We start from the raw sequence: 25767 nt of genomic DNA, 5'->3' as shown, positions 1-25767 counted from the left end.
CCACAAGTCTTCCAGATCCTAACAGATCCCACAAGTCTTCCAGATCCTAACAGATCCCACAAGTCCTCCAGATCCTAACAGATCCCACAAGTCCTCCAGATCCTAACAGATCCCACAAGTCTTCCAGATCCTAACAGATCCCACAAGTCCTCCAGATCCTAACAGATCCCACAAGTCCTCCAGATCCTAACAGATCCCACAAGTCCTCCAGATCCTAACACATCTTAATAGATTCCGAAGCCGCCATAATTTCCCCAAACCATCCCAACTCACCGGCATCACCCATGGAGCTGAAGATACTCTCGGTGACGGTCATGATGGTATCGGTGGCCTGGTCGTAGCGGCCAATGGGCTCGCCGCGGCTGGCGTAGTGCCGCACGTGCTGGAGCAGGTCGCCGAGCGCCTGGCTGACCACAACCGCCGCCGCGCCCACCTGCTTCAGCAGCTCGCCGTCGTCTGTGGCCGAGCGGCACGCCTGCACGCAGCCCTCCACCGAGCGCTCCACCAGCCTGCCCGCCTCCACCAGCTGCTCCTGGCACACCGGCGAGCTGATGGTGGGGCTGACCACCTGGGGGGGGCAGCAGAAAGAGAGCCACGTCCGAGGATGGCAGAGACACGGGGGAGAGCCGCGATGGAAAGGGCCGCCGAGTAATTCCATTACGAGGAACAAAAATTTAATTTCTGTTCATTAGCAGAGTGATTGTGGCTTAAACGGCTGCATGAGGTCAGCGGGGTCCTGCAGCCCGTCACCCTGGGGGCTGCAGCGAGCTGAGGGCGCTTAGATAATCGTGGCTTATTGGGAAGGTGGAATCGCAGTGCATGTGTGCGTGCGGCTACCTTGGCGCAGGCCACCAGCTGCGAGGTGGACAGGGCGCACTGCGTCGCCGCGGCGATCACCCGGTTCTGCAGCACTGTGTCTTCCGCCACCTGAGCCACGTTCTTGGCTTTGAGGACCAGCATGGCAGCAGCGTTGGCCACAGCTTTGGCCAGGTTCATCAGGATGTCCTGAAAACATGGCCAGACAGGGTCAGCCGGTGTGGACAGGTCTCCACTCATCACCAGTCCCCCACCCCCAAAGCCACCATTCTGGGGCTTTCCGGGGCTCATACCTGGAAGCGCTCATCCGTCTCGTTCTCGCCAATCTGCCGGAGAAGGTCACCACTGGCCTGGCCGATGCTGCCCGCTGCCGTCAGCACTGTCTGCCGGGGCTGCGGGGACACGTCACATGTCACACAACTTCCTGTGCCTAGATTACATCACTACCCCTAGTGACCGCCTCCGCCACAGGCAAACGTCTGACCATTTACTTCTTAAAATATCTTTATTAATGTTGTCATGGATAATAAAAAAAAGGCAACCAGACACTAGCAGACTGGGTCACGGAATGACGCCCCTTTCAGGACAAGCCAGCAGCACAGTGGGATGTAACATCGTGAAGGTTCGGCGGTCGGCCACCAGGTGGCGCTCTGCACCTCGCCAGACGCCGGCTCCACAGCCTTCAGCAGGTCGGACACGGCCCCCGCCAGCGTGCGCGCCGCCCGCATCAGCTCCTGCCCGCTGCCCAGCTCGTCCTCCATCAGCGCTGCCAGCAGCTTCACGCCTTTGGACATCTCCGTCAGGTTGGAGGAGATGGTGGTGATGGCACAGCCCACCGCAGTGTAGTCCGTGTCCGTGGGGTCGCCTGTGGGGGTGCGCAGTGCTGAGTCGCCCCTGCCTGACCCCGTTCTTTTTTATAACACCTACATCCGGAATTGGTTTCTCTCTTTTTTTGGAGAGCTGGTCTGGAAGCAGCCATTGCAGGTGTGACGATTCTTGGGAATTGAACATAAAACTTAAAAAACGGGTCAAGTTTTATTTTAATGATCACGCAGGCCGGCTTTTTGCCCGGGTTTGTGCCAAGCGGTTAGCGGTTAGCAGTTAGCGCATCTCAGCACATCACAGCTGCCAGCACAATACAGCCACAGACTAAACAGCGGGACTGACAGTGACGTGGATTTTGGGTGAGCGGCGCGGTTTTCGCCAGGCACCATAAGGACCCAAACAGGGAAGCCCGTGTTAGACAGATGGTGGACGGCTGATTAATTCAGCCTCAACGCCCCGCCGCGTCGAACTCGAGAGCGTGGCCAGATAGTGCAATTTCCAGGGAAGATCCTGAATATTCATCAGAGGCAACCGAAGGGAATCTATTCATTATTTAGAAGAACACCACAATCATTACTAAAAAGAAAGACAGTCCTATTCTGTACTACGCTGGGACTGTCTGAAAGCAAATACAAGAAGCAGGCTTCAGTAATTACTGTCAGTGGTTTGTGCATTTGGCCTTTTAAACCTTAAACTCTTTTTCCATTCTTCACGACGGCAGCTAAAAGTCCAGCATGGCAAACGCTGCCCAAATCTAGCCCTTTGGAGAAAGCCTGTCAGTTACAGGAAACCCCGTCAGTTACAGGAAACCCCGTCAGTTACAGGAAACCCCGTCAGTTACAGGAAACCCCGTCAGTTACAGGAAACCCCGTCAGTTACAGGAAACCCCGTCAGTTACAGGAAACCCCATCGCCACACGGAGATGTCAGGTTAGTCTGACGCCAGGTAAGTGCCACATCCGCGTACCAGCGGTCAGGTTGACGACAGAGGCGGTTCCCGCGGTGATGGCGTCCACCTGGGAGTGGATTTCGTGTTTCGACTCGTCCACTTTGTTCTGGATCCAAACCCTGGATGCCTGTCAGGAGGGGAGATACAAGGGGGGGAGACATGTAATGTCAGATCTCAGGAAAGTCGAAACACGTGACTAACATTAATGACCAAACACCCACAAGTATAACATACATTTTTCCATCTTCGATACAACACAACAAATTATTCTTCAGAATATTAAAAAAAAAAAAACAAAGCACAACTAAATTTGTTAATATTTGTAAAGTTTGATCATAAAACTGAGAAGCCTTAACTGGATTGTTCACCATGTGACCATAAACCAACCAGAAGGCGCAAAGAATGCGACGCATGTCCAAAAGCCGGCGGTGATGCGGGAGAGGCGGAGCCTGCATGCTCACCATGTCCTGCCCCAGCGGCGGCAGGTTGTCCACCTCCCCGAGATCCACCTGGGCCTGCTGGACGGCCTGCATGCTGGTGTTGATGGTGCCCATCAGGGCCTGCTGCGCCGAGCTCTGCGATCACACGGCAGTGTCACGCACCCGTCGCTCTTTCACCCGCCTCCATAAACAAACACCGATTTCACACCTCGCCACTCTCCATTTCCACAACATTCTGGAACATTCCCGTATGGCCGCAGTGTCGACGCTGCACGCGCTCACCAGCGGGGGCATGTGTCCTCTGTGCATCTGGCCGGTCGTGATCTGCTGCTGGGCTGATGGCATGGTGCCCGTGTTGAAGGCCTCGGGCCCGACCGAGCCGGAACGCATGACAGCGGGCAGCGCCACCGAGCCGTGCTCCACGCGGCCTACGCGGTTGAACTGCTGCTGCAGGATGGTGGACCTGATGGGATGGTGCCACTCTCCATAATTATCATTAACCAATCACATTACTCTCATTATCATTAACCAATCGGACTACTGTCCTTAATTATCATTAACCAATCTCACCAGTCTCATTAATCATTGTTAACCAATCACACTATGTTTGTTAATCATCATTAACCAATCATGCTACTCTCATCAATGTTTAATTTTTCTGAGGAGAGCCATATTAGGAAGAATACAGTTGGTACTACTGCCCCTTCCACATGAGAGATATAACTCTCGGCATGGACTATATTTCTTGGTTACTTGAAATTAGCTAAAAAAAGTGCACTGGGCTCTGAAAAAGGAGAAATAAAAAGAAATTTACTCTAGAAACAAAATAGAGTCAAAATCTCGGAAGTGGAGTGTTACTGCTTGGTAAAATTACCCATATTAAAATAATTTAGAAAATCAAGGTTCCAGTTTTGACTTCCTTCGTTTAATTCCTTCCAGATTACGATGCAGATCATGGCCCCATAAAGGGAGCGAAGGCTCAGTAGCCTGCAGGCATGTGTCACGATGCCCTTGGACCAATCCGCTGTCTGTGAGACACTCACTTCTTCGGAGAGACCGATTCCTCGAGCATTGTGGACTCCTCCTCACCCTCCAAGCCGAAACGGTCCTTACTCTGCTTCTGTTGTAGTAATAAAACCAATCGATCAATCAACCATTCATTCAGTCACAACAAGGCGGTTTCGAGAAACATATTTAAATTGGTTTTCACTTAAAACATTTAACTGCATACTGATCATGCTGAATAAAGTAACGCAGTAATTAGAAGGACAGAGAAAAAGAATCTGCTATCATACATCTAAATGCTCGTCATGTCAGAAAGCCGCCACAGATCGTACTTGCCTTTTTAAGTATGATATCTATATATCCGGCAATAAGCTGTGAGATCTGCTCCCCCTCCGTCGTCTGGACAGAGTAGTAGCTCTCCTGATACTCTCCAAAATCCTATAGAATTAGAAATGAACAATCACTGATTTTGAGATGGAATTGGGATCTGATTCACAGTCAGAAGTGAGACAAGGTCATTCTGACTGCACTTTGAGTAGCAGCAGACAGAACCGCATTTAAAGACTGTCATGTTACATTCGAGCATCTTTGTTGACATTTAAGATACATCTCTCACTTTGAGTTCTCTTAGCCCCACCAACAAAATCCCAGTGTGCCCAGGGACACTGACAAGAAGCACGTGAAGAAGTTCCACAAGATTGTCACACATCCTTCACAATCATTTCCATAATCTGCCATGACAAGAACCACCACCTGGTTGCATGATGATTAAGTATAGACACATCATGCATACTACATCCATACAACACAGAAATCAGTGTGGATAGGCAGCCACAGCACCCACCACCTAGCGATTGGTGGCAGTGATCTGAGGTTCACACTGATGACACTCCTGGTACAGATCCATGTCCCATGAACCTCAGCCCTACCAGAGTGAAGCTCTTGGGAGATGCGGCCCATCTCTTCACTGTGGTCAGGGGCCATTCTTGCACCACATCTTTGGTCTTCTCGTCCACGCGCATCACAGACTCTTTGGTAATGCCCAGCAGTCGTGGGACCAGCTTGTTCTTGCTCTTCAGCTTCTCCTGAGGACAGAACAGCCTGCTGTCAAACAAAACCAGGACTGCAGGATTTGGTGCTAAACCCGAATTCCGCTTTTTTTTTTAGGTGGAAGCAGAGGACGAAGCTGACAGAACACATTGGGAGAGAGATCTAGGGCAAGGCCAAGACGACCCTTTACAGGAGGGAAGCTTATGAACGGGTTAAAGTAGGAGAACGGCACAACACAATCAACTTCATTAAAAATAGCAGAAATATCTCCCATGATGCACTGCTCACAGACAAATGCTGCCCTTTGTCCTATTAATAGCTGTTCTCCACCAGAAGACGCATCTCCTGGGCCTTGGTTAGACTGGAGCAGATCACAAACATGCAAGCAAGCTAATGATTTAGCACCCAAGTAGAATACACAAATAGATTACTATTACAGAGTGACTTCCGGCTCCCATCCCATTTACAGGGAAAGTGATGGTTGCTTAGCAACAGTCCATTAGTCAGAAGAATGCAGCTAATATTTCAAAGAATTCCTCAGTACTTTTGATAATCCTCAGTTGGAAGTGTGCGCATGAGACTTTTTTTTTTTTTTTTTTTTTTTTTTAAATTCAGGCTGTAAACCACCAGCAGCTACTGGAGATCACATGTCAAATGTCTCAATAACTGGAATAACAATTATATAATGTATTTAAGTGGTGGAAAGGGCAGCTATTCCTAACAGCATCACTGTTATAGAGATACCTCTGTTAAAGACGGGTTTTAATTAAAGACAGTCGTGATACCTGACTTCCTGTTGATTTACAACTGAACTAAAGCAAGGGGCGGGGACCCTGACCAATAGGGGGCCGGTGTGGGGGCGGGTTTTTGGGATGTGGCCTCTCAATCAGCCAATGACAGTGGGTCCCCAGGACTGGCGTTGAGAACCACTGTTTTTTTTTTGTTTTTTTTTAGTGGCTGACAGATGTCACCCCAAAAAGCTGAACCCACATCGGCCCTCCATGGAACAGGTCCCGCACCCCGGAGCAAAAGTCCAAAAAAGCAAAAACTTAACTTAACTGAAGGGTTGGGGGGAGGGGGTAATAAAATTAATGCTACACAGCCAGTGAAATCTCCGGAATTAATGCCGGTGTTTCACAGTCAAACATCACGGCGTCGTTTTCCAAGCATTCATCGCGTTTTCCAGCAGCAGGTGGGATTAATCCACACAGGGCGGTTTACGGAACAATTATCCACAATATGCTGCCATGTTTGTTTAAACTGATGAAAGGCCTTGTATGCATTCCTGTTGGCTTATTATATGCGAGTATGACTATTACTAATAGACATTATTAACTTTTAATGAGTAACACAGAACCTGTATGACAAGAAACAAGCTCAGGTAATAGGATTTTGCTCTTTATTTAGCAATGGCTTTATTGGGGGGGGGTTTGAATCCCGGTCGGAGTAGGCACATTTCCTTTGGGGCCTTAAACCCCCCCCCCCCCCCCAAAATGCTTCCAGGGGTGCAGGAAGAATGACTGACCCGGCTCTCAAGCCTTGATTTTCACTGACTTATATGTGTCTCAAAGGAGAGCATGATGGGATATGTGGAGAAAACATATCATTCCAAAGTACACATACTAGCACAAATTTAAAATGGCGAGCATTTCACTCAAAGGTCCGGTTCACACCTGCCACTGACATGCGTCTCCATATGAGTCTCGACTGGCCGCTTATAATCAGATCTCACTCTCCCACAACTTATTTAAATAATTAATCACGTAAATCACTTCCGTATGCAGAATCTGACAAACGTTAAAAGGAGGAGGAGAAGAAATCAAAAGCTATCAGCGCAGTCCAGGGTAAACAAAACGCCTAAGTGGGTTATAATGAACGCCTAATACTAAAAAGGAAATAAATATAGCTATAAATAAATGAATGAATAACATATTTTAATAACCAATGTGTCCGTTTCTTTTTTAATAATTCTTAGCGCTCATTTTCTATGTATAATCTGTAAATTGTATTTCGTAATAACGTTGTGATTTTCGTTCGACCATCGTTATTATAAAATATTATTTCACATAATGCAGATGTGATTTGTGATTTCACAATAAAGTTCAACTTTTCACAATGTAGGCATGCATTTTTATACTGCATCAACACGATGCAAATGTACATGTTAAAGAGGTCTTTCAACACTTAGGTTAATACTTTTCTACACAAGGGCAAAGGGTTCAGTCTGTAACGCATTATGCTGGCTTGTCATGATATTTTGGTTTTTAATCTTAACCAATGAAGCTCAAAATTTGTGAAAATTTCAATGAAGAGCTTCTTTGTTTTGTCTGATTTGATGAATTACGGCCCTCTTCACACCCGGTAATTACATACGTCCTGGGTAATGCGATCACAAGCGGACAGAGCTAAACACAAGCCCCCGCACAGCCCGATATAAAACTATATAAACAATTACACTATTATTATGTTTCTATCAACATATTATGTAGGCTATTGAACTCACATTCTTACCTGCACGCTTTAATTTTGCTTTCATGTAATTTGTACCGACACGTTTCGCCGATATTAATAAAGCGTGGAGCAGCTTTGACATAGATAAGGAAGCGTCATAAAAGCACGCATTAAATATACGATCTGTGCAAATTTCAAAACATCTTTTATAGATCATTTCTTACACTATTTTTCCCTGGTTTGCACAGAACATTAATGACGTGCACTTCGAACATGTAGGTTCGAAAGTAGATTCAAACATGAAAGAAAATGTGTCAGCACACAGAGGCCAATTCGGCACTGATAGACGTTCTGACATAAATCATGTTAAACACTGTTAGCGCATTTAACGAGTACGTACTTCTGCACACACGAGGACGTATGCTGAGTAGGCGGTCCTTCAATGCGGCCCCGGACACATTCGCATTCACACTGCTATAAGAATTTTGCCATATGTGTCCCAGACCACCTCCAAATGTGGTTTGAGCGATCGGATCTCGATGCGTTTTCAATCGGTTTTGGGCGCGTTCACACCTGTGTTTAGCGCTGTCCACCTGTGATCGGATCACCCTGGGTGCATCGTAATACCAGGTGTGAACAGGGTCAAAGAGAACGACACCTACTGCACTTCTCATGGGATTCATGGGAATCGCTCCACTCTGGTCCTCTAACAACCTTACCTTCACCAGGAAGAAGGACACTCCGTATGTTCGGAGGGACCGCGCCAGCTTCACGTACTTCACTTTGGCTTCTATCTCCGTCATCTCCCCGCAGTTCTTGTGGTCCTGCGGACAGAGGGAAATGCCACATGCTCTCTGCCTGCCCTCGAACCGCGGCCGGCAGGTCGCTAATACGGATTGGGAAAAATAATAGCCTACATTTTGTAAAAAAGAAACTGCTAATTAGATCAGCGCTCTACATTTCTGTCAGGTCACTGGAAGCCGGTTTGGTCTAAAAATGATTTTGGGGTTAAAGTTAATTAAATCGTGAAGGCAGGAAGAGAAGAAGCAGGCCGGAGCTGCTGATGCAAGTCTAGGATACGAGACCCAGTCAAAAAATACTGTAATAGAGGAAGGGAGGCTGCACAGGACTATGCTGAAGGTGCCTTGGTCTGGGCAGAGGGCAGATGACTACAAGCAGGACAAATGCCATCAGATTGCAATAAGATACAGGCTGTCAGTGCAAACACAAAAATAAAAGTACTGTAAATTTACCTGGAAGATCTTCTTTTCTGCACCCCTCTGTTTAATATACTCTTTAGGGAGAAACTCCTTCAGACTGAAACATGAAACGCAGGACAGGAGGTTCATGCCGACATTTCCCAAGCACAGTCTACATTCATGGTTCCCCACTGTCTCAGAAAAACCTGCTTTCAGACTCAAATAGCTTGTTAAAGAGACAAATACAATAAAACTCCTCAAACCACATAAAAGCAAAGGAGACGTCTATAAACCCAAAACATTCAAGAGGGTTCGGAGAGCAGAAAACCTCTGAGAGACATAGAATGGAGTTTATCGATTTGCTTTTTCTTGATACGTGTAAATATTTGGGAAGACAGAGAGAGAAAAGTGAAGGAACCCAGCACCGTGGGGACAGAGGCTTACTCGAGGAACCCGGGCTTGTGTTTGTGTTCCACATGAGGGCCGAACTGGATCTGAGCTTGAATCCCAGCAAACTCGCAGGCTTTGTCGAAGGACACGGGATGCGAGCCGTTCAGGATGTCATCACGGGCCTACGGGGGACCACACAGCCCCGTTACCCCAACACAACGATTCAGTGACTTTGGAATGGACTCGAAGTTCATGGGAGTTTTACTTACACAAAAATGTTCTGAGGGCAGAAAGAAGAATGGTTATGTCTCTGAACCAATCAATCAAATTGTAGAGGAGGTGGGTCCAACCAACAAGAGGAGTCAGGAACAGCCAATCAGATATCTTGGTCACGCCTCCTCTAGTTGCATGGGCCCACCTCCTCTACAATCTGATTGGTTCTCTCTCTGAACCAATTATTTTTTGTTCTATCAGAATTTTTTGTGCAAGTAAATCTCCCATGAGCGGACTCATACTGATGAAATATATAAAATCGACAGAAAACTCAAAATGTGGCTGACCTACATTAATTTACTTTACATTTCACCTATAGCTTATCTTGAATGTATCTTAAAAAAAAAAGGCAGCATTCCAGCTGAAGAAATGACTACCACCACATTCATTTATTGTTTTTAATATGTAACAATAACATACACCCCATGCAGAGAAATGAGATGGAAAGATTACATTTGATTCTTTTTGTAATTATGGAATTAATGGTACCCCAAAGTGTGTGTAATCCATCTGGCTACTGTGATCTTAATTTCAGAAATGCTGAAAAGTTGGCAAAAACACTAGACAGGAATTAATCCCCTGGTAACACCCCACCCGTCCCCTGGGGGGAGCGATTTCAAACCTCTGAGTCCCGCTGCGCCTGACCCCTAACGTTTCAGAGTGCTTAAACGCGACCGTAGCTGCACAGATAGCAGGCAGCTCACAGACACACCGGACGGGCCGCAAGTCAAACCCGCGCCTTCGTTATGGCCTCTGCACCAGTGACCGCCGCAGTGCTGACAGAGGCAGATGGGCCCCGGCTAAGCGGGTCAGCCCAGAACACAGGAGCCGCAGTGTGCCAGCAGACATCACTGCAAAAGGCGGCAGCTTTCCGCATACTGGATTTCCCAGAATCCACCTGAGAAAGTTCCAGAGGCTGGTCCTTAGCTCCCGAGTCACTAAGACAGATTGCTGGTGTTACTGCTGGTTAGCTAGCCAGCTTTTAAATTTAAATGAGGCTTTTTTAAGTATCTGCTTAAAACTTGGGTCCATTAATTAGTGCCTTGATTTCCCCAGTTACCCTGGGAGAAGTCGTGCTCTTTTGGACGACTGTGGCAACCAGCCCAGACATATTTTACAAGACACACAAAAAACAAAAGGCTGGAGTATCCAAACATGAGTATATTTATGGGCTAAAGTCTCTTCACGGCTCGGATGGCTCTGTGACTGCAGCGCATCTGTTAGGACCTTTTAAATTACTATTCCCCACAAACAAAAATGGTCATTAAAGGAAACAGTAGGGATACTGAGCCGCATGTAGAGCGGTAACATAGTGGGGGTACTGAGCCGCATGTAGAGCGGTAACATAGTGGGGGTACTGAGCCGCATGTAGAGCGGTAACATAGTGGGGTACTGAGCCGCATGTAGAGCGGTAACATAGTGGGGGTACTGAGCCGCATGTAGATCGGTAACATAGTGGGGGTACTGAGCCGCATCTAGAGCGGTAACATAGTGGGGGTACTGAGCCGCATGTAGATCGGTAACATAGTGGGGGTACTGAGCCGCATCTAGAGCGGTAACATAGTGGGGGTACTGAGCCGCATGTAGATCGGTAACATAGTGGGGGTACTGAGCCGCATGTAGAGCGGTAACATAGTGGGGGTACTGAGCCGCATCTAGAGCGGTAACATAGTGGGGGTACTGAGCCGCATGTAGATCGGTAACATAGTGGGGGTACTGAGCCGCATGTAGAGCGGTAACATAGTGGGGGTACTGAGCCGCATGTAGAGCGGTAACATAGTGGGGGTACTGAGCCGCATGTAGAGCGGTAACATAGTGGGGGTACTGAGCCGCATGTAGAGCGGTAACATAGTGGGGGTACTGAGCCGCATGTAGAGCGGTAACATAGTGGGGTACTGAGCCGCATGTAGAGCGGTAACATAGTGGGGGTACTGAGCCGCATGTAGAGCGGTAACATAGTGGGGGTACTGAGCCGCATGTAGAGCGGTAACATAGTGGGGTACTGAGCCGCATGTAGAGCGGTAACATAGTGGGGGTACTGAGCCGCATGTAGAGCGGTAACATAGTGGGGGTACTGAGCCGCATGTAGAGAGGTAACATAGTGGGGGTACTGAGCCGCATGTAGAGCGGTAACATAGTGGGGGTACTGAGCCGCATGTAGAGCGGTAACATAGTGGGGGTACTGAGCCGCATGTAGAGCGGTAACATAGTGGGGGTACTGAGCCGCATGTAGATCGGTAACATAGTGGGGGTACTGAGCCGCACGCAGAGCAGTAACATATGAGGGGTACCGACCCACACGTGGAGCAGTAATGCAGCAGGGGTACCGACCCGCATGTAGAGCAGTAATGCGACAGGGGTACCGACCTGCACATAAAGTAGGTTGAGCTGCACAGGGTCCCTTGAGTCCACGTTCTGGTCGGAGTAGAAGAACTTGCGACGGAGCAGTAGGGTCTCGCTCTCCTCCACACCCTGCTCACGGAAGGTGCGGCTGTGGTCCAGCCAGTTCACTGTGACGAGAGTGAGGGCATTGACACACACCATCATTACTGTACAGTCACTACTGCCCGAACCGGCCCCAGTCACCACCACACCGTCTGTCCTCTCTCTGCCTGCAATCCCATGTCCTTAACTACAGCTCCTCATCAATTTCTTAAGAGTGCTGCTTCTGGTAACTCCTTAAAAACAACATCCGTCTCAAGCAGGGAGTAGCTGGCCCACACAGGACCAAACCTGATTATTACATGAATCCTTTTGCAAATAATCCAAGTTTATTGCTCCCATCGGCACCAAACAACCAGGAGCATATAAGAAATCTGGGGGCATTTCTGAGCTCCGCGACCTTGCTCGTGGTGAAGTCATCAGGGGAACAGCATGCCGACAAAGCCAGCAGCGAAGGGTAAAACCGCGTGCGTGCCGAGTTGGAGGGTTCGGCCGTAACTGCAGGTGCAACAAGCCGCTGCTTCCCGATCACTCCCCAGGACCTCCACGTCCCGCCTTCTCCCCTATGTGCTGCCTGCCCTCAGGACTCACGGTCGTCGTCGGTGTGCAGCTTGGCCTTCAGCTTCTCCATCTTCCTCTCATCCCTCAGCAGCGTCCGGTCCTTCTTCAGCGTGCCGGTGCCATCCTCCCGCTTCTCTTCCACCGTCTCCTGGATGAGGGAGTACTCCTCGTAGTTGGTGATTCCTGGAAGGGAGGGCGAAAGAATTTAGGGGATGGAGGCAGGTCACCACGGACGGGATGAGCTTTGGGGCCGGAGGACAACTCTGGCGGCTGGTGATTAGAGGGCGATTCGGAGGGGATGCCACCTCGGGTGCCATCCTCTGAGGGGGCACTGATCCTCCCCAGCTCAGTATGGCAAAATGTATGGCTCCGGCATCGGCTTGGTGACGCGAATGGGCTGTGTGAATTCACATTAACAGCACAGTCAGGGAGCTCTTAGGTCCCTTTGCTTAGCTGATCGACCAACAGCAGTTCAAGCTCAGATTTCCAAACACTCATCTAAAAATGATTAGGAAAAAACTAAGCAAAGGCTTAGACACTCGCAGAATAATACGACCACTTCACCTGCAGTAATATCTCCTCCATGCTGACGGGCAAGATGTACGACGACAGGGCCGCACGTACCGATTCTGCTGCAGATGGTGACGAGGAGCTCGCCCACCGTCTTAGAGTCATCCACCATGATGGTCTTCACTGCGCCGTCAAGCATTTTGATCTTCTGTGGTCTCTGCTTCTTCTTGTACTCCAGGATGTCCTGCGGGGGGCGGCAGTGAGCACGAGTCAGACAGGCGTGCACACACGCACGAGATACAGCGTAATGATTCATTCCCATGTGACTAATCCTCCTCATAAAGATGTCGCCGCGACACAGCCACCTCCGGAACGCTGACGCTCGGGATTTCCCAGGCGGGACGGCAAGCCAGGAGCAGTCTACAGGTCTACAGAGGCTCAGCTGTGTGTACGACATGAAACATGGCGGCAAGACATGAGTCTGAGAGCAAGGAGAGGTCAGGTCTCCGTTACCCCATTGCGGAGCATGTAGTAGTCCAGCGTCCTGCCCGATTCCAGCCAGATGCCCTTCCGGGGGTCGTCGTCGGACAGGAAGAGGCCATAATCTGAGGCTAGAACACAAGACAAGAGGTGGGAGAGTCGGTCGAGGTGTCGTGTGCTTTCAAAAAAATGTTTAACCCACTTTGAAACGCGACAGCGACCGGGAAGTTCATCGTACAGATGATTCACTAAACGGATGAAAGGCCTGCTGGTTTCGGAGGGATTCCATGCTTAGAATGCAGAGTCGGGGGCACAGACGGGGGGTGTATTCACAGAGGGATGTGTAAACGCATCAGTGTTCGTTACGGAAGCTGCCGTTCACCCGGTTTACGCCTGAGATGAGCCTGGAGGCGGCATTTCACTGCAAACAGGCAGAGCGCGTCAGACACACTGCAGTGCAGCTGCAGCCTCACTGCGAATGCGGGGGGCTGAATGGGCGGCAACACTGCCAGTCACGCTTTTGGGTCACTTCAACATCTGGCACATTACATTTACAAGCAAAAACATTAATTTATCCAAAGCAATGTACGTTTTTGAGATATGAGAGTCAGCCCGCCTCCAGAGCAATTGGGGTTAAGGGCCTTGTTCAGGCGCCCAACCGTGAAATCATCCTGCTGACCCTGGGATTTAACCCGCCGACCTTCCTATCACAGGCACAGTGTCCTAACCGACTGAGTCACGCAATATCCCCCAATAAATCAGTACGCATGACTGAGGGGGTTCGACAGTCCTTTTTAATAGTTATGTTCCAGTAACATGGTGTAACTGGGAGGTCGAGGCCATCGTCAGGCTGCTGAAACGCGTCACCGCAGTGGGAAGGACGTCTCCATCTGGCCAAAGGCTGCACAGCTGGTGTACAGCTGGCCTCACCCCCCCCCCCCCCCCAACCACACCCCACCCACCCTGTCCGGTCTGGGCTTCCGGGACACGTTCCCTGATGATGCGGCAGGCGTCGTAGACCGCCGTGGACGGCTCAAACTGCATCGTCTTCACCACGTTGCACTGCCGGACGCAGATCTTTAGCGAGAGGGCCACCATCTTGGCGGGCGGATGGGAGGCACAGACGTCTTCACCTGTGGAGATCAGAGCATTCAGCATGCGCCTGCTTGAAGGAGACAGGTGGAGGAGGAGCGCCCCCAAGCTGCAAGGAGGCCTCTGCAGACACCAACATGGCATCTACTGCTAAAAAGCCCAATAGGGAAAATAAATCAATTTTAAATCTATAACACACATTTTCAAGAGCACCAAACCAGTAGAAAAAATGGCCAGACAGAACAGGTCGCACACAACTATCAGCCTCCATACCTTAGGCATGTGATTAATGAATTAATCACAAAGGACTAAAAATCAACAGCCAGTTTTGAGCCAGACCAGTCGAGTCTTCATGCACTGGGCTTTAATGCATAACAGCATGGCTGCCATACTCTGGTTGCATAATCAGTGTTGCTGGGAAAAATCTGCACTGGAATGGGGGGGGGGGGGGGGGGGGGCGGGGGGATGGGTGGTTATAATGTCCGAAGAAGCAGCAAGAATAAGTCATATTCAGGAGGAGGGTGAATGGTCAAGACTAACAGACATACACGTTGTATTTTAACAGTTTCGAACACTGGAACAGCCTCTTGTGAATCCTATACCACACAGCAGGGAAATAAATAAATAAATACAAGGCATATCTGCTTAAACCATTCCAAGTTATTAATTTCCCTCTTAAAACAGGATTAGGATAATTAATCAGCGAGCTCCTCTGAGCGGCTTCTTAAGAATCACAGCAGACGACCCCGAAGCGTGCGAACTGCGAAGGCCCGGGTCCTTCTTCCACAGAGCTGGAACAGAAGCTCGAAATTAGTCCTCCGTGCATCATAACGGAAATGGGACGCGGGCGAGATCAGGTGGCAGGCAGCCATTAAGGCACCTTCACCCGGCGAGGGGGGGGGGGGGGTGCGTTAGTAACATGGGGAGCGGGTCACCAAGCCTCAGGGCGAATCTCACGGAGCAGGGCGGCGCCCCCAGTGGAGTTGAGAATGTATAACGCTGGGGTACATGCGATTACGGGCCGTCGGCATAGATAAGCCTGCATTACAAGCCCTCTGAGGGCGGAGCGCTTCACTGGCGACTCGACACCCAGCAAATCCGCCAGATTAAATGTTCATTAACTTTAAACCCAGTTTATACGCGGAGGCACCACGACACGGGGACAACACGCAACGACAAATCGAGGCGGGTTACCGAGCGAGCCGACCAATGGGGAGAGGAAACGGCTTAGCAGTTAGAATCCAGCCACTGCGCAGAGGGCAGGCCTGCTCATCACCCTGGGCTAACCGAAGATTAAAACCGCTCTCCTGACAGCGGTGCATGCAGCCTGCCAGAGCTCTCAGGGTGAGCCTGTGGGGGCAGCACTAGGGGGCGGGGCATCGGCTGGAGGAGGGAGCTCATCAAAGGACTTAAAGAAGTAACCCATACCTGACCACAGATGATCTGCTTGGGAAATCCACAGAAATGTGAATAATTTAAAGGCTATTTAACTGATTCAGGGCCCACAGATGCTCTGTGAAGCGGTTTACAGTCAAGCTGCTGAACAATATTAGATCGTTTACTAATTACCCGCAGAGTGGGGGGGTCCAACATTTTGTGGCTTTTTAATTACATAAAAACTACCCTACGGCTGGTTGCGGCAGAGACGCCCCCTACAGGCAGAAGCGGCTCTGACAGGAACAGGTGTGTGAGGTGTGTGTGCCATGCTAATCCAGGACAGGCCACTGACCACAGAACAACGCTAACAATAATAGGGCGGTGGTGGAGGGGGGCTCAGAGAATGAGGGACCCCCCCCCCCAGGAAGGAGGCCAGGTTGTCCAATGGTGCTCTTAAGCACGGAGGCCCTGCTTGGATGATGGACGAAGAGGAATCCGCTGAAGAAGCCTTTCCCAATGCTGGCAGCTACCGACCGAGATCGACCCGCCGCCGCAACTCGCCCGCAGTGAAAGGAGAGAGCGGGGCGTCGGGCTCTGACGCGGAGGGGGGGAATGGGGGGAGATGGGGGGGGACGGGGGGGGCTTTCTGCTTCCCGGCAGTGCGCTGCTGTGTCAGTGAAATACTATAGAACAGGAAGGGCAAGCGGAGCTCCCTGGACACCTGGCCCCGCCCTTGCCGTCAATAAAAGGGGGGGGGGGGGTAGTCAACGATTCCCAGTTGCCAGCGGCGCCTTTCAAAGCCAGCTCATGCCAAGCCGACCGCATGATGCAGCGGGGGTCAGCAGCCGCGACCCGGGGGTCAGAGGTCGGCATGCGCCGGCCCAGTGCGGGCGGTGAGGGTGACTTCCTGCCTGACAGCGCTGGGACTCCATTGGTACTTCCTGTGCAAACGAATGTCCCAGCTGGACCCCCACAGACAGACGGGTCCAATTTAGAAATATAAAGACAAACTTATATTAGACAGAGAGCCCATTAAACTTCACAGAGAACATCTACTTAGAGCTAATGGAAAACAGAAGAGTAATAACACATTTTCTTTATAAATAAATGCACGTCAAATAAAGGGTCCCTTCTTTACGGTCATTATTATCCATGTCTATAAAAAACCTTCCATAAGAACGGTCATGCATGCTGGCTAATAGCAGCACTCCCCCCCAATCCCAAGGGTCCTGCCCAGCCACGTCTCTGCCACACACCAAAAGCCCCCCTCCCCTTCAGGCACGTATTGATTGAATTACATGTGGTCGATGTGCGGATCCAGTCATGCCCTGGGACAGCTTTTCAAGGTCATAGTCCTGTGGAGAGCTGGGCTATTGGATGCATGTGGAACGCGCAAACACACAGAGTGTCTGTATACATACACGCACATCTACAGACACGAGTCGGTAAGCCCCCACCCCCCCCCCCCCCCATCAGCTGATGGATCACAGGTGCCCGCCATGCGGCACACGCACTGCCAGCTGCCTCCTGCGAGTGTGAGAGGCGTGAGTCACGCGGAACGCTGCCACCGTGCCGGCGAGGGCCGTCACAGATCACATCTGCTGTAGCGACCCCCCAGCTGCATGTTACCCAGCATGCCTCAGTCACCCCTTCCTGATTCTAACCAGCACACTTACGGTTCCTGCACAGGTCTCAGGCTTAAAAAGGGCCACTCCAGATTAGATGCTGTGTGGGGGCCGGGTGAGAAGCATCTACTCACAATCTGCAAATGCTCCACGACAGGAAACATTAAGGAACGACGGCACTGCACTCCGTATATAAGAAAAAAAAAATCACCGGAAGAGAAAAGGAATCTTAGGACCCAACGCTCTGCATCAGTAACGGGGATTCGGGATGCTGGATGTGGATGAAGGCTGGGCAGCCAAAGGCGTCTTCGGCGAGAAGAACGATGGGAGCGAATTCGACAGATCAATGAGGCGGCATAAACTTGGCGCAAGATAAGAGAGGAACTCGCAGAAAAGAGTGAGTACAGTGAGTGAAGGTTCCGGCGTCGAGACAGACTGGCTGAGAACAAACCCGGGGGGGGGCACAGCGACCTGGTCAGTAACGCGGAGGGATCGTTTTCTGCAAAGTCAGTACCGGTTTGACGCAACGTGACGCTGTGAAGGAACCTCAACGGGCTTTGGGACGACGCGCATACTCCAGTGAGGTGTGGCGGCTTCAGGTAGCACCCCCCCCCCCACCACGCTCAGAGCATGTGAGCCACAACGCTTTATCCTGAACGACACTTCTCACATTTCAGCGTCGTGTGAAAACCACGCGGATCAGATACTCTCCACAAAATGTTCATGATACCTCCGCAGCATTCGTTCAGTCAGCCGTGGCCATGTCCATCCTACCCCCCCCCGACTTCGGTTTAGCAACCAATCGGTTTTCACACCGCAGAAATGTCTATCGTCGGAAAGCCGATGCTGGCCACCATTTCGGGGGCGCGGTTCTCGAGGCAGACTGCTCCGGTCTCTTGCTCACACGTCCCGACGTATGACAACGGAGAGCGCGACTTGTGGAAAAGATGATGGATCCTCTCCTTTTCTCAGGAAGAAAAATAGCTCCCTCCTCGACAAGGGGAGGTTAGGTTGCTCTAAAAATACCCAGCAAAAGGGAGCAAGTTGAAGCTGCTTCACCAGGCTCCACTGAGATGCCAGCAATAAATAGACAACCCGCTTGCCTCCCACTTTACACAGAGTACAACAGCAAGCCGCTCCACGCGACCCTCGAAAATAACGTGTTATGCTAAGCTGAAGCTCGACAAGTGCATTCAAATGATATGCATTTAATTCTCAGGCTTAAGTGTGTAATGGAATGAGGGAGCCATTTGTGGGAGATGGGGGATGTTCATCCCTTGTCCTGAAGTACAGCTGAAACTGAAGCAGGCCCCTGTCCTTGACGATGACTGAGGGCCACCTGCGGGGACCGAAGGCCAAGGGCTCCTACCCTGTCACCGTGGAGTCCTTACGCCACTGGCAGGCAGCTGGAGGAGGCCTGTAAACATGCAACTAATTGGCTAGTAAGCATAAAATTAGCTAGTAGAGGCAGAGAGGAATGAGTAACTATGTGTGGCAACTGGCTGAGAGACTGGGGCCAGCGTAAAACTCCTTAAATATCTGTGTTCTGAACGCACAAAGTCTTTGCCTGTGCAGCACTGTGTCCTATGGTGACCCAGCAGCTCCTACCAGTTCCAATACATACAGGCTACTGGATCTTCTGTGTGGCCCGCCTTCTCGAGTCTGAAGGGGAGGGGCCATGGTTAATATGCCAAACAGGGCAGCCCAGATTGGTGAGTTTCATGTGCCCAAGTCAGTTTCAGTAATAACTCTGTGCTGAGTCTTCGGCACCATTCAGGAACACTTGATATCACGTCATACTCTGGATCAGGTCCAAAAGCCTTTCCTCACGGATCAAACGTAACCTTTGTGTACAGTAATCTAACTCACACAGGATGTGCACAACAACCACCACCATAACAACAACAACAACAAGCAACAACAAACCTCAAGCTTTCCTAAATGACACCCCGTTCCCAAATGATTCACACAAGCCAACAATAAACGGGATACGGTGCGTTTTAAGCAAAAATGGTAGAAACGACATAGCAGTATGGAGCAAATATAAACCCCTGAACAGCACACACAGTTCTGCAGAAATCTGGAAGGCCTCCGTAACGCTAATCTTGAGCCATTTGTAGTTTGAGTGATATATCTCAACCCCACGAAGCCGCTCCCCCAGACGGCGTCCGTCATCAGCAGCTGTCTGCGAGCACAGCTGGCTCCAGATATCCGGAAACCCAGCGGTCTCTTCGGAAGGGAACCAGACCAAAATCCATCAACTTTTCATCTGACTTGCAGAGACAAAACATACAATCACAGTGTACTCCTTAAAGAAGGCGGAAGTCATGCTAACAGACCATAACTTTAGTTCTTGCATACTGCCTCAACCTTGTCCCGCAGGGGTAAGACCAGTTTCATTACAGCCATGTTGAATCTTTGTCCTCTCAAGAGGAAAATGAAATCATTCACTGGCCACCCGGCTGAGGTCCAGCACAGGTTTATGCTGCAGTAACCCATCATTATCAACACTAACCCGGGATAAGCTCTAGGACAAAACCAGAGAGGGTTCAACATGTCAAACGTAATGGTAATTAACGGGGCCCCAGGGACAGAACAAGCCTCACCGTGTGCCTGATGCACATAAGGCGGGTCTGAACCGGATACACATCAGCCCCGAGGGTGACAGCCTTCGCACTCGTCGGAATGGCCTTTCCTACATGGCGTTCTTTAAAAAGTGGGATGCTGACCGGCACAGCTCATCTGCCTCTCCCGTGGGGCCCAACCTCACTGCTCAGACCAGGCTGCTTGGTTTTGCGGTCTAGCACGTTTCTATAAACGTGAGAAAATGCTGTCAGACTGCTTTGACTAACGCTCATGATTTAGGGCCTGGATATTATGAAGGCCAGTTTTCTGGAGTACGAATATCACGAAGGCCGGCACACGCAGAGGCCTATCGAGATCAGGGATGTCACGAAGGCCGGCACACGCAGAGGCCTATCGAGATCAGGGATGTCACGAAGGCCGGCACACGCAGAGGCCTATCGAGATCAGGGATGTCACGAAGGCCGGCACACGCAAAGGCCTATCGAGATCAGGGATGTCACGAAGGCCGGCACACGCAGAGGCCTATGGAGATCAGGGATGTCACGAAGGCCGGCACACGCAGAGGCCTATCGAGATCAGGGATGTCACGAAGGCCAGTACACGCAGAGGCCTATCGAGATCAGGGATGTCACGAAGGCCGGCACACGCAGAGGCCTATCGAGATCAGGGATGTCACGAAGGCCAGTACACGCAGAGGCCTTTCAAGAGTACGGATGTCACAAAGGCTGAAATAAATTGATGCCTTTCAAGAGTAGGGCTGGTACGAAAGCTGGTACACACGGATGGCTTTCAAGAGTATGGGAGCTGATAGGAATTCTTCTGAACATTCATAAAGGACCACAGAAACATGAACGCACGCCAACTTGGTACATCTTACATTGTATTTGTCACGGGCGGTTTGATGCTACCATTTAAATGTCTCAAATTTACGTCACCCCTGGCATTTCAAACACTTCACATTTCTGCCAGCTCCGAGCCCTCGAGAGGCTCTGCTATTGTAGCCTTAAGGAGATATTTAGCCCTAGATGGTCTAGTAATACTGATTTACACAGAAACTCAGCAGCCACCCCCACTTACATGCTTCCCACACCATGAACAGTTGAATTGCATTAACAGTAACGCTGGACATACAGTGAAGTCCTTGTTTGGGAGAGCAGCTTTGCCACGGCGGCTGTGACTCCGCACAGCTGCGGCTCCGGGCCGGGAGCCCCGACCACAAAGCCCTTCCCCAGGAGGTCCCGGAAGTCAGGTGATGTCCCCAGGCGGCTGCCTGCCAATGGCCCGCTTACACTTCGGTGGCCATTTAAAATGACCCAGCAAGGCCCCTGTCTGCCGTCAGCTAGCTGATTATGATGTTTACAGCACTGGGCTGAGTACAGATGATGTCATTTAACCAAACTCTGACTGGCTGCTGTTAGTCAACAGATATCTTGGGAAACTCATCTCCATGGTGACCAGCTGATCACCACACACCACTCCTATAAATAATACATACACACATACGCACACACACAAACAGACACACACACACCTTACAGTAACCCTGCTTGTTTACACCTCTGTTTTCAGGAAAGGGTTAGTCAGTGGATGGTCACTGCTTTGCTACACGGGTAAATAATATGTTATCACAGCTTTCCCTCATGTTTAATATCAGACTGTCAGCAGCTGTAAGCTCAGCGAGTGGGAGGAGACCATTTTGGCATGAGAACATTCTTCAGGAGGTTACTGTGAGTGCTGAATATCGCGAAAGCACAAACGCTGCAATGTAACGTCGACAGTGTCACTCAGCCTACATAACCCGCGAACACAAACCCATACAGGTCATGACAGACCGCTGCAGAAACAGGCTGCAGAAACATCAACACACCAATCGGCACCATAACCAAACTGAGAGCTTATTATACAAAGTTCCCATACAGTTATATAACACATCAGCACAGTTTAAAATGTTTTATCATCCCTTATGCCAGTCCACAATGCCCGAGTGTGAATTCTGACAAATTTTAGAAGCAGAGAAAGTGCAAACAAGTAGATAGGAGATGGTATCTGTGCAGCTGACGATCAAGCTAATCAGACAAGCAAAAATATGAAAAGGAATCATAAAGAGGGGGAAACGCAAAATCACAACCAGTTAAGACTATCAGAAGTACGTACGCGTCAAAAACGTGACCAGGGTAAGGTGCGAGCAAAGCTGAGCTGCTCCCGGCGGCTGGAACACACATCAACACGTGTGTCACATGGCCTTTCTGGAGGCGTCGGTGCTCAGAATCTGCTCCCATTACACAATGCAGCAAAAATTTGCTTCCCTTTTTCTTGTTATTGCTCTCATGCATTTCTAAGGTGCCGATTATAACGGCAATATGTATTTTCTTGCATTGACATTTTGGTGTATATTTAGGTCGGAAATTTTAGAACTTGAGTAATTTTGAAAGCTTTTGTACTAATTTCACACAGGAACATTCTAGAACTTTCTGCAACACGGCAGAACATTCTGTGACATTGGGAGGCGGCAGGTCAGCCGGGCGGCACTACTTGCACTCACATCTCGTTTTCTTTCGACCAAATCTCGGTGCTTTTGGTGAGGAACATGGAGAACCTTTTCATCAGGACAAACAGCTGGTGTAGAAAAGATAACAGGGCAGGTGGGATGGAATGATGACGGGTGAATGCATCTGGAACTGGGGTCATGAGGAGCGCACTACTCATAAAGGACATGGTATATGTTGTACATGTTCATATATTTTCTTTAGTTTTAATGAGCATTATTAATAATATACAAAAACATGTGATTTTCTTATTTAGCATGTCAGACTTCAATAAAAGCAAACCAAGTGTGACGTGGGGTGATGGCGAGCGGCGGCCAGATCAGCTAGATCTCCATGGCAACCGAGCAGGCCAGGCAATGATGGGCAGCTAGGTGAGTCCTGACGGGGTTTAACCATGGTAAGGCAGCCAGATTCGGGTCCAGGAACAGGCCAGGAGGGCTTGCGGTGAGGCCCACTGTCTGCGGGACTGTGCCGTTTACTGGGTTCACTTTGAATTTGCCTTTCTTAAAAGGAACATCGCACCCATTTTGTGTCCCGTTTCCAAGGAACAAAGACCCTTTATTTTGATAAGACCCACTGTCCTGCTCCTCTCTCCCACCATACTGCTATATGACAATTTCTGACTGGTCTTACCCCTGCAGCACTGAAAGGTTATGAAAACAACTCCTTCCTGAGTTTAGAAAATATCAAGTGCAATAACTAACAAAAAATGATAATAATAAAAAAAAAACATGAAAAAAAACATAATTGTGGTGTAGAACAACCAGATGTCAGCACACAGATCTACAACTGCGGCCTGCAGGTTTCAAACCAAAACGCTCACATGCTCGAAGCGGCTAACAGGCTAACTGTTAAATCTCCCAGTACAGAGAGATATGACAAGCTTGAAACATCACAAGTACGGCAGCCAGTTATTTAAACTAGCTGAATAAAGCCATAAGAAAGCAAAGCCTGTTTTACAATAAACACCAAATGCCAGAAACATGAAGAGGAAAAATATCTGCGGAGTGCCGGCCTCTCTTACACATTATTTATGATTAAGGCTATACAGGGAGACGTATCGACACAGAAACATACTGGAATCCTGTATGGTCAGGAGAGGGATGAATTTCCAGTTGAGAATAAAATATGATGTCCCCATCATATTTTGGGAGGGGGGGCGGGGGTTGCATTGTTCACAAACAGAATATCTTTGAAAAGCTGCGTTTTTTTTTAGCAGAGATGTCTGTGGGATTTGCTCAGTAAACATGTTACAGGCAAACATGGCGCACATCACCGGGAAAGTGGGAATGGGGCGTCGTGCCTTGGGAAACATCTGGTGAACGACAGAAGAGGCAGAACAGGCTGCTGCTACAACCAGATATAGCCAGAAACAGCCAGTAGTTCATTTCAAGCATTTCAAGGGAGCATCACCCCGATGTTTCCAAAACCCGTGTCACTGCTTTTAAAAGTGTCCAGACCTTTACAGTCTTCGATTGAACTGGACCAAGCTTTAATTAAGGTATCAGGTGTACAGTCACCGTTTCCATGGGAACAAGATGCTGTCTTTTTGTAACCATGCAGCTAGTGCCCACTATAAGTGTGACAGGAATGAGTCCATGGGCCGTGTGTTTAAAAAAGCACCATGGGAATCACTGTCATCCGACTGTAGCTTCACAGGACTGTTGTACAAAAATAAAAACGTTATGTTAGGCCAAGAGAAGCAGTCAAATCTGAGCAGCAACAATGATAATTTACCAAGGGCCATTGCCAAACATAAAGTGGACCTTCATCATAAATTAAGGGAATGGGGGGTGGTGTAAATTATTAATTTGTGTGAAAGTCCATACCTATCCACAGAATGCATTTCAAACTGTTCCATCAGCATCGTCTGAATAAAGCACGTTATGTTCAAAGTGACAGACGTCAACACTATAGAGCAGACTCTCTGAACGATTCCTGACAGTGCCAGGAGAGGGGTGGCTACAGAGGGGGGGGGGGGGGGGGGGGGGATTTAGGATGACTCTACTCAGGGGCCCTAAAAAATCCATCCATCCATCCATCCATCCATCACAGTAACCGCTTAATCCCAAGCCCTAAAGAATCTGGAAAATAATTGCATTGGTTTGGGTTGGGGGCCCAGTGAGATAGGCCTTCATGGGGGCCAAAATGAGGTGCCAGGCGACCAGGTATCAGGTTTGGCATGACAGAGGCATCACGTATGCAGCCTCTAAGCACCACATCACCAACTCACCAGCAGCCTCTAAGCACCACATGACCAACTCACCAGCAGCCTGTTAAAGCGCCACCCTAATATTCCGATAAATTTAAACAAAGGCAAAATCAGAATACGTGTAAACAGTGAGGTCTCGAGCACTGCGCCGGCTTCCGCGCTGTGTGGCCGTGAGGGGGTGCAGTGCAGTCCGGGGGGGGGGGGGGGCAGTGAACAAAGGCCTCACACAGCTGACATCCGAGGGGCGGTCTTGGTGTTAGTGGAGAGGCAGGAACCCCACCTTTAACCTCACACCCACCTTCCTGAGTATAATGTGGTGTCAGCACAGCGGCCTGCGGCTGGACATGAGCTCTTCCCGGCCTCGGAAAATCGGGCGGAGGCGAGCGAGCAGCATTAGGCCCTTCAGCCCCCCAACCTCCATTCTTCTGGCACCACATTCCAGAATGTTCCGTTTCGAGGGTTCAGGAACGACTCCCATGGAGTATAGTGGTAAGTGGAGTAGATACCCCTCGTCTCCCCTCGCCTCCCTCGCTCCTGAAGCCTTACCAAGGGGGCCAAGGGGGTCAGGTGTGGAGGCTTCAGAGGCCTGGACGCCACAGCACCCCCTACCAGGAAGTCGAGCACTGTTTCGGAACATTCCAAAAAAAAATCATGTGCGACGGCGGCGCAGGAGGAGGCCAGGAGGAGGCTCCGTGTTTAATCGCTTGCCTCCCCGTTGCTGTCTCACTGCCACGCGAAAGTATTCAAAACAAACATGAGAAGGGCTACTTATGCGGCTCAGCTCATGCGAGACTGTCAGCGAGTGGAGCCTAATAGGAAGGAGCAGAAGCAGATGTTCCTTTTAATTACACTCGAACCCGGCACACAACCTGATCTCCAGCAGACCGGGAATCAGCGGTCACACGCTGGCACAGAGCGGCGCTGTGTGTGTGTGCACGT

General features: G+C 49.8%; 1 protein-coding gene across 3 annotated transcripts in view; it reads right to left on the bottom strand.

Moving 5' to 3' along the window:
• Positions 1 to 25767, bottom strand: part of tln2b (talin 2b) — a 78582-nt gene that overhangs the window by 27901 nt on the left and 24914 nt on the right. For 2 of the 3 annotated variants that reach the window (XM_072718169.1, XM_072718170.1), the window contains 18 exons: positions 14353 to 14523; positions 13424 to 13521; positions 13025 to 13154; positions 12431 to 12583; positions 11765 to 11907; positions 9179 to 9306; positions 8789 to 8852; positions 8255 to 8359; positions 4964 to 5119; positions 4371 to 4472; positions 4073 to 4149; positions 3312 to 3492; positions 3051 to 3164; positions 2608 to 2716; positions 1473 to 1681; positions 1110 to 1208; positions 838 to 1005; positions 274 to 568 (listed from right to left, as the gene is read on the bottom strand). In XM_072718169.1, the coding sequence (XP_072574270.1) occupies positions 274 to 568; positions 838 to 1005; positions 1110 to 1208; positions 1473 to 1681; positions 2608 to 2716; positions 3051 to 3164; positions 3312 to 3492; positions 4073 to 4149; positions 4371 to 4472; positions 4964 to 5119; positions 8255 to 8359; positions 8789 to 8852; positions 9179 to 9306; positions 11765 to 11907; positions 12431 to 12583; positions 13025 to 13154; positions 13424 to 13521; positions 14353 to 14488 (2467 nt within the window). In that variant the 5' untranslated portion in view covers positions 14489 to 14523. Of the gene's footprint in view, positions 1 to 273; positions 569 to 837; positions 1006 to 1109; positions 1209 to 1472; positions 1682 to 2607; positions 2717 to 3050; positions 3165 to 3311; positions 3493 to 4072; positions 4150 to 4370; positions 4473 to 4963; positions 5120 to 8254; positions 8360 to 8788; positions 8853 to 9178; positions 9307 to 11764; positions 11908 to 12430; positions 12584 to 13024; positions 13155 to 13423; positions 13522 to 14352; positions 14524 to 22224; positions 22294 to 25767 lie in introns of those variants that run through there. The other variant, XM_072718171.1, reaches the window with a different exon arrangement.

Source organism: Paramormyrops kingsleyae, chromosome 11 (genome assembly GCF_048594095.1).
Source record: "Paramormyrops kingsleyae isolate MSU_618 chromosome 11, PKINGS_0.4, whole genome shotgun sequence".
In the NCBI taxonomy this organism is placed as follows: domain Eukaryota; kingdom Metazoa; phylum Chordata; class Actinopteri; order Osteoglossiformes; family Mormyridae; genus Paramormyrops; species Paramormyrops kingsleyae.
This window is presented reverse-complemented; position numbering and strand designations above follow the sequence as displayed.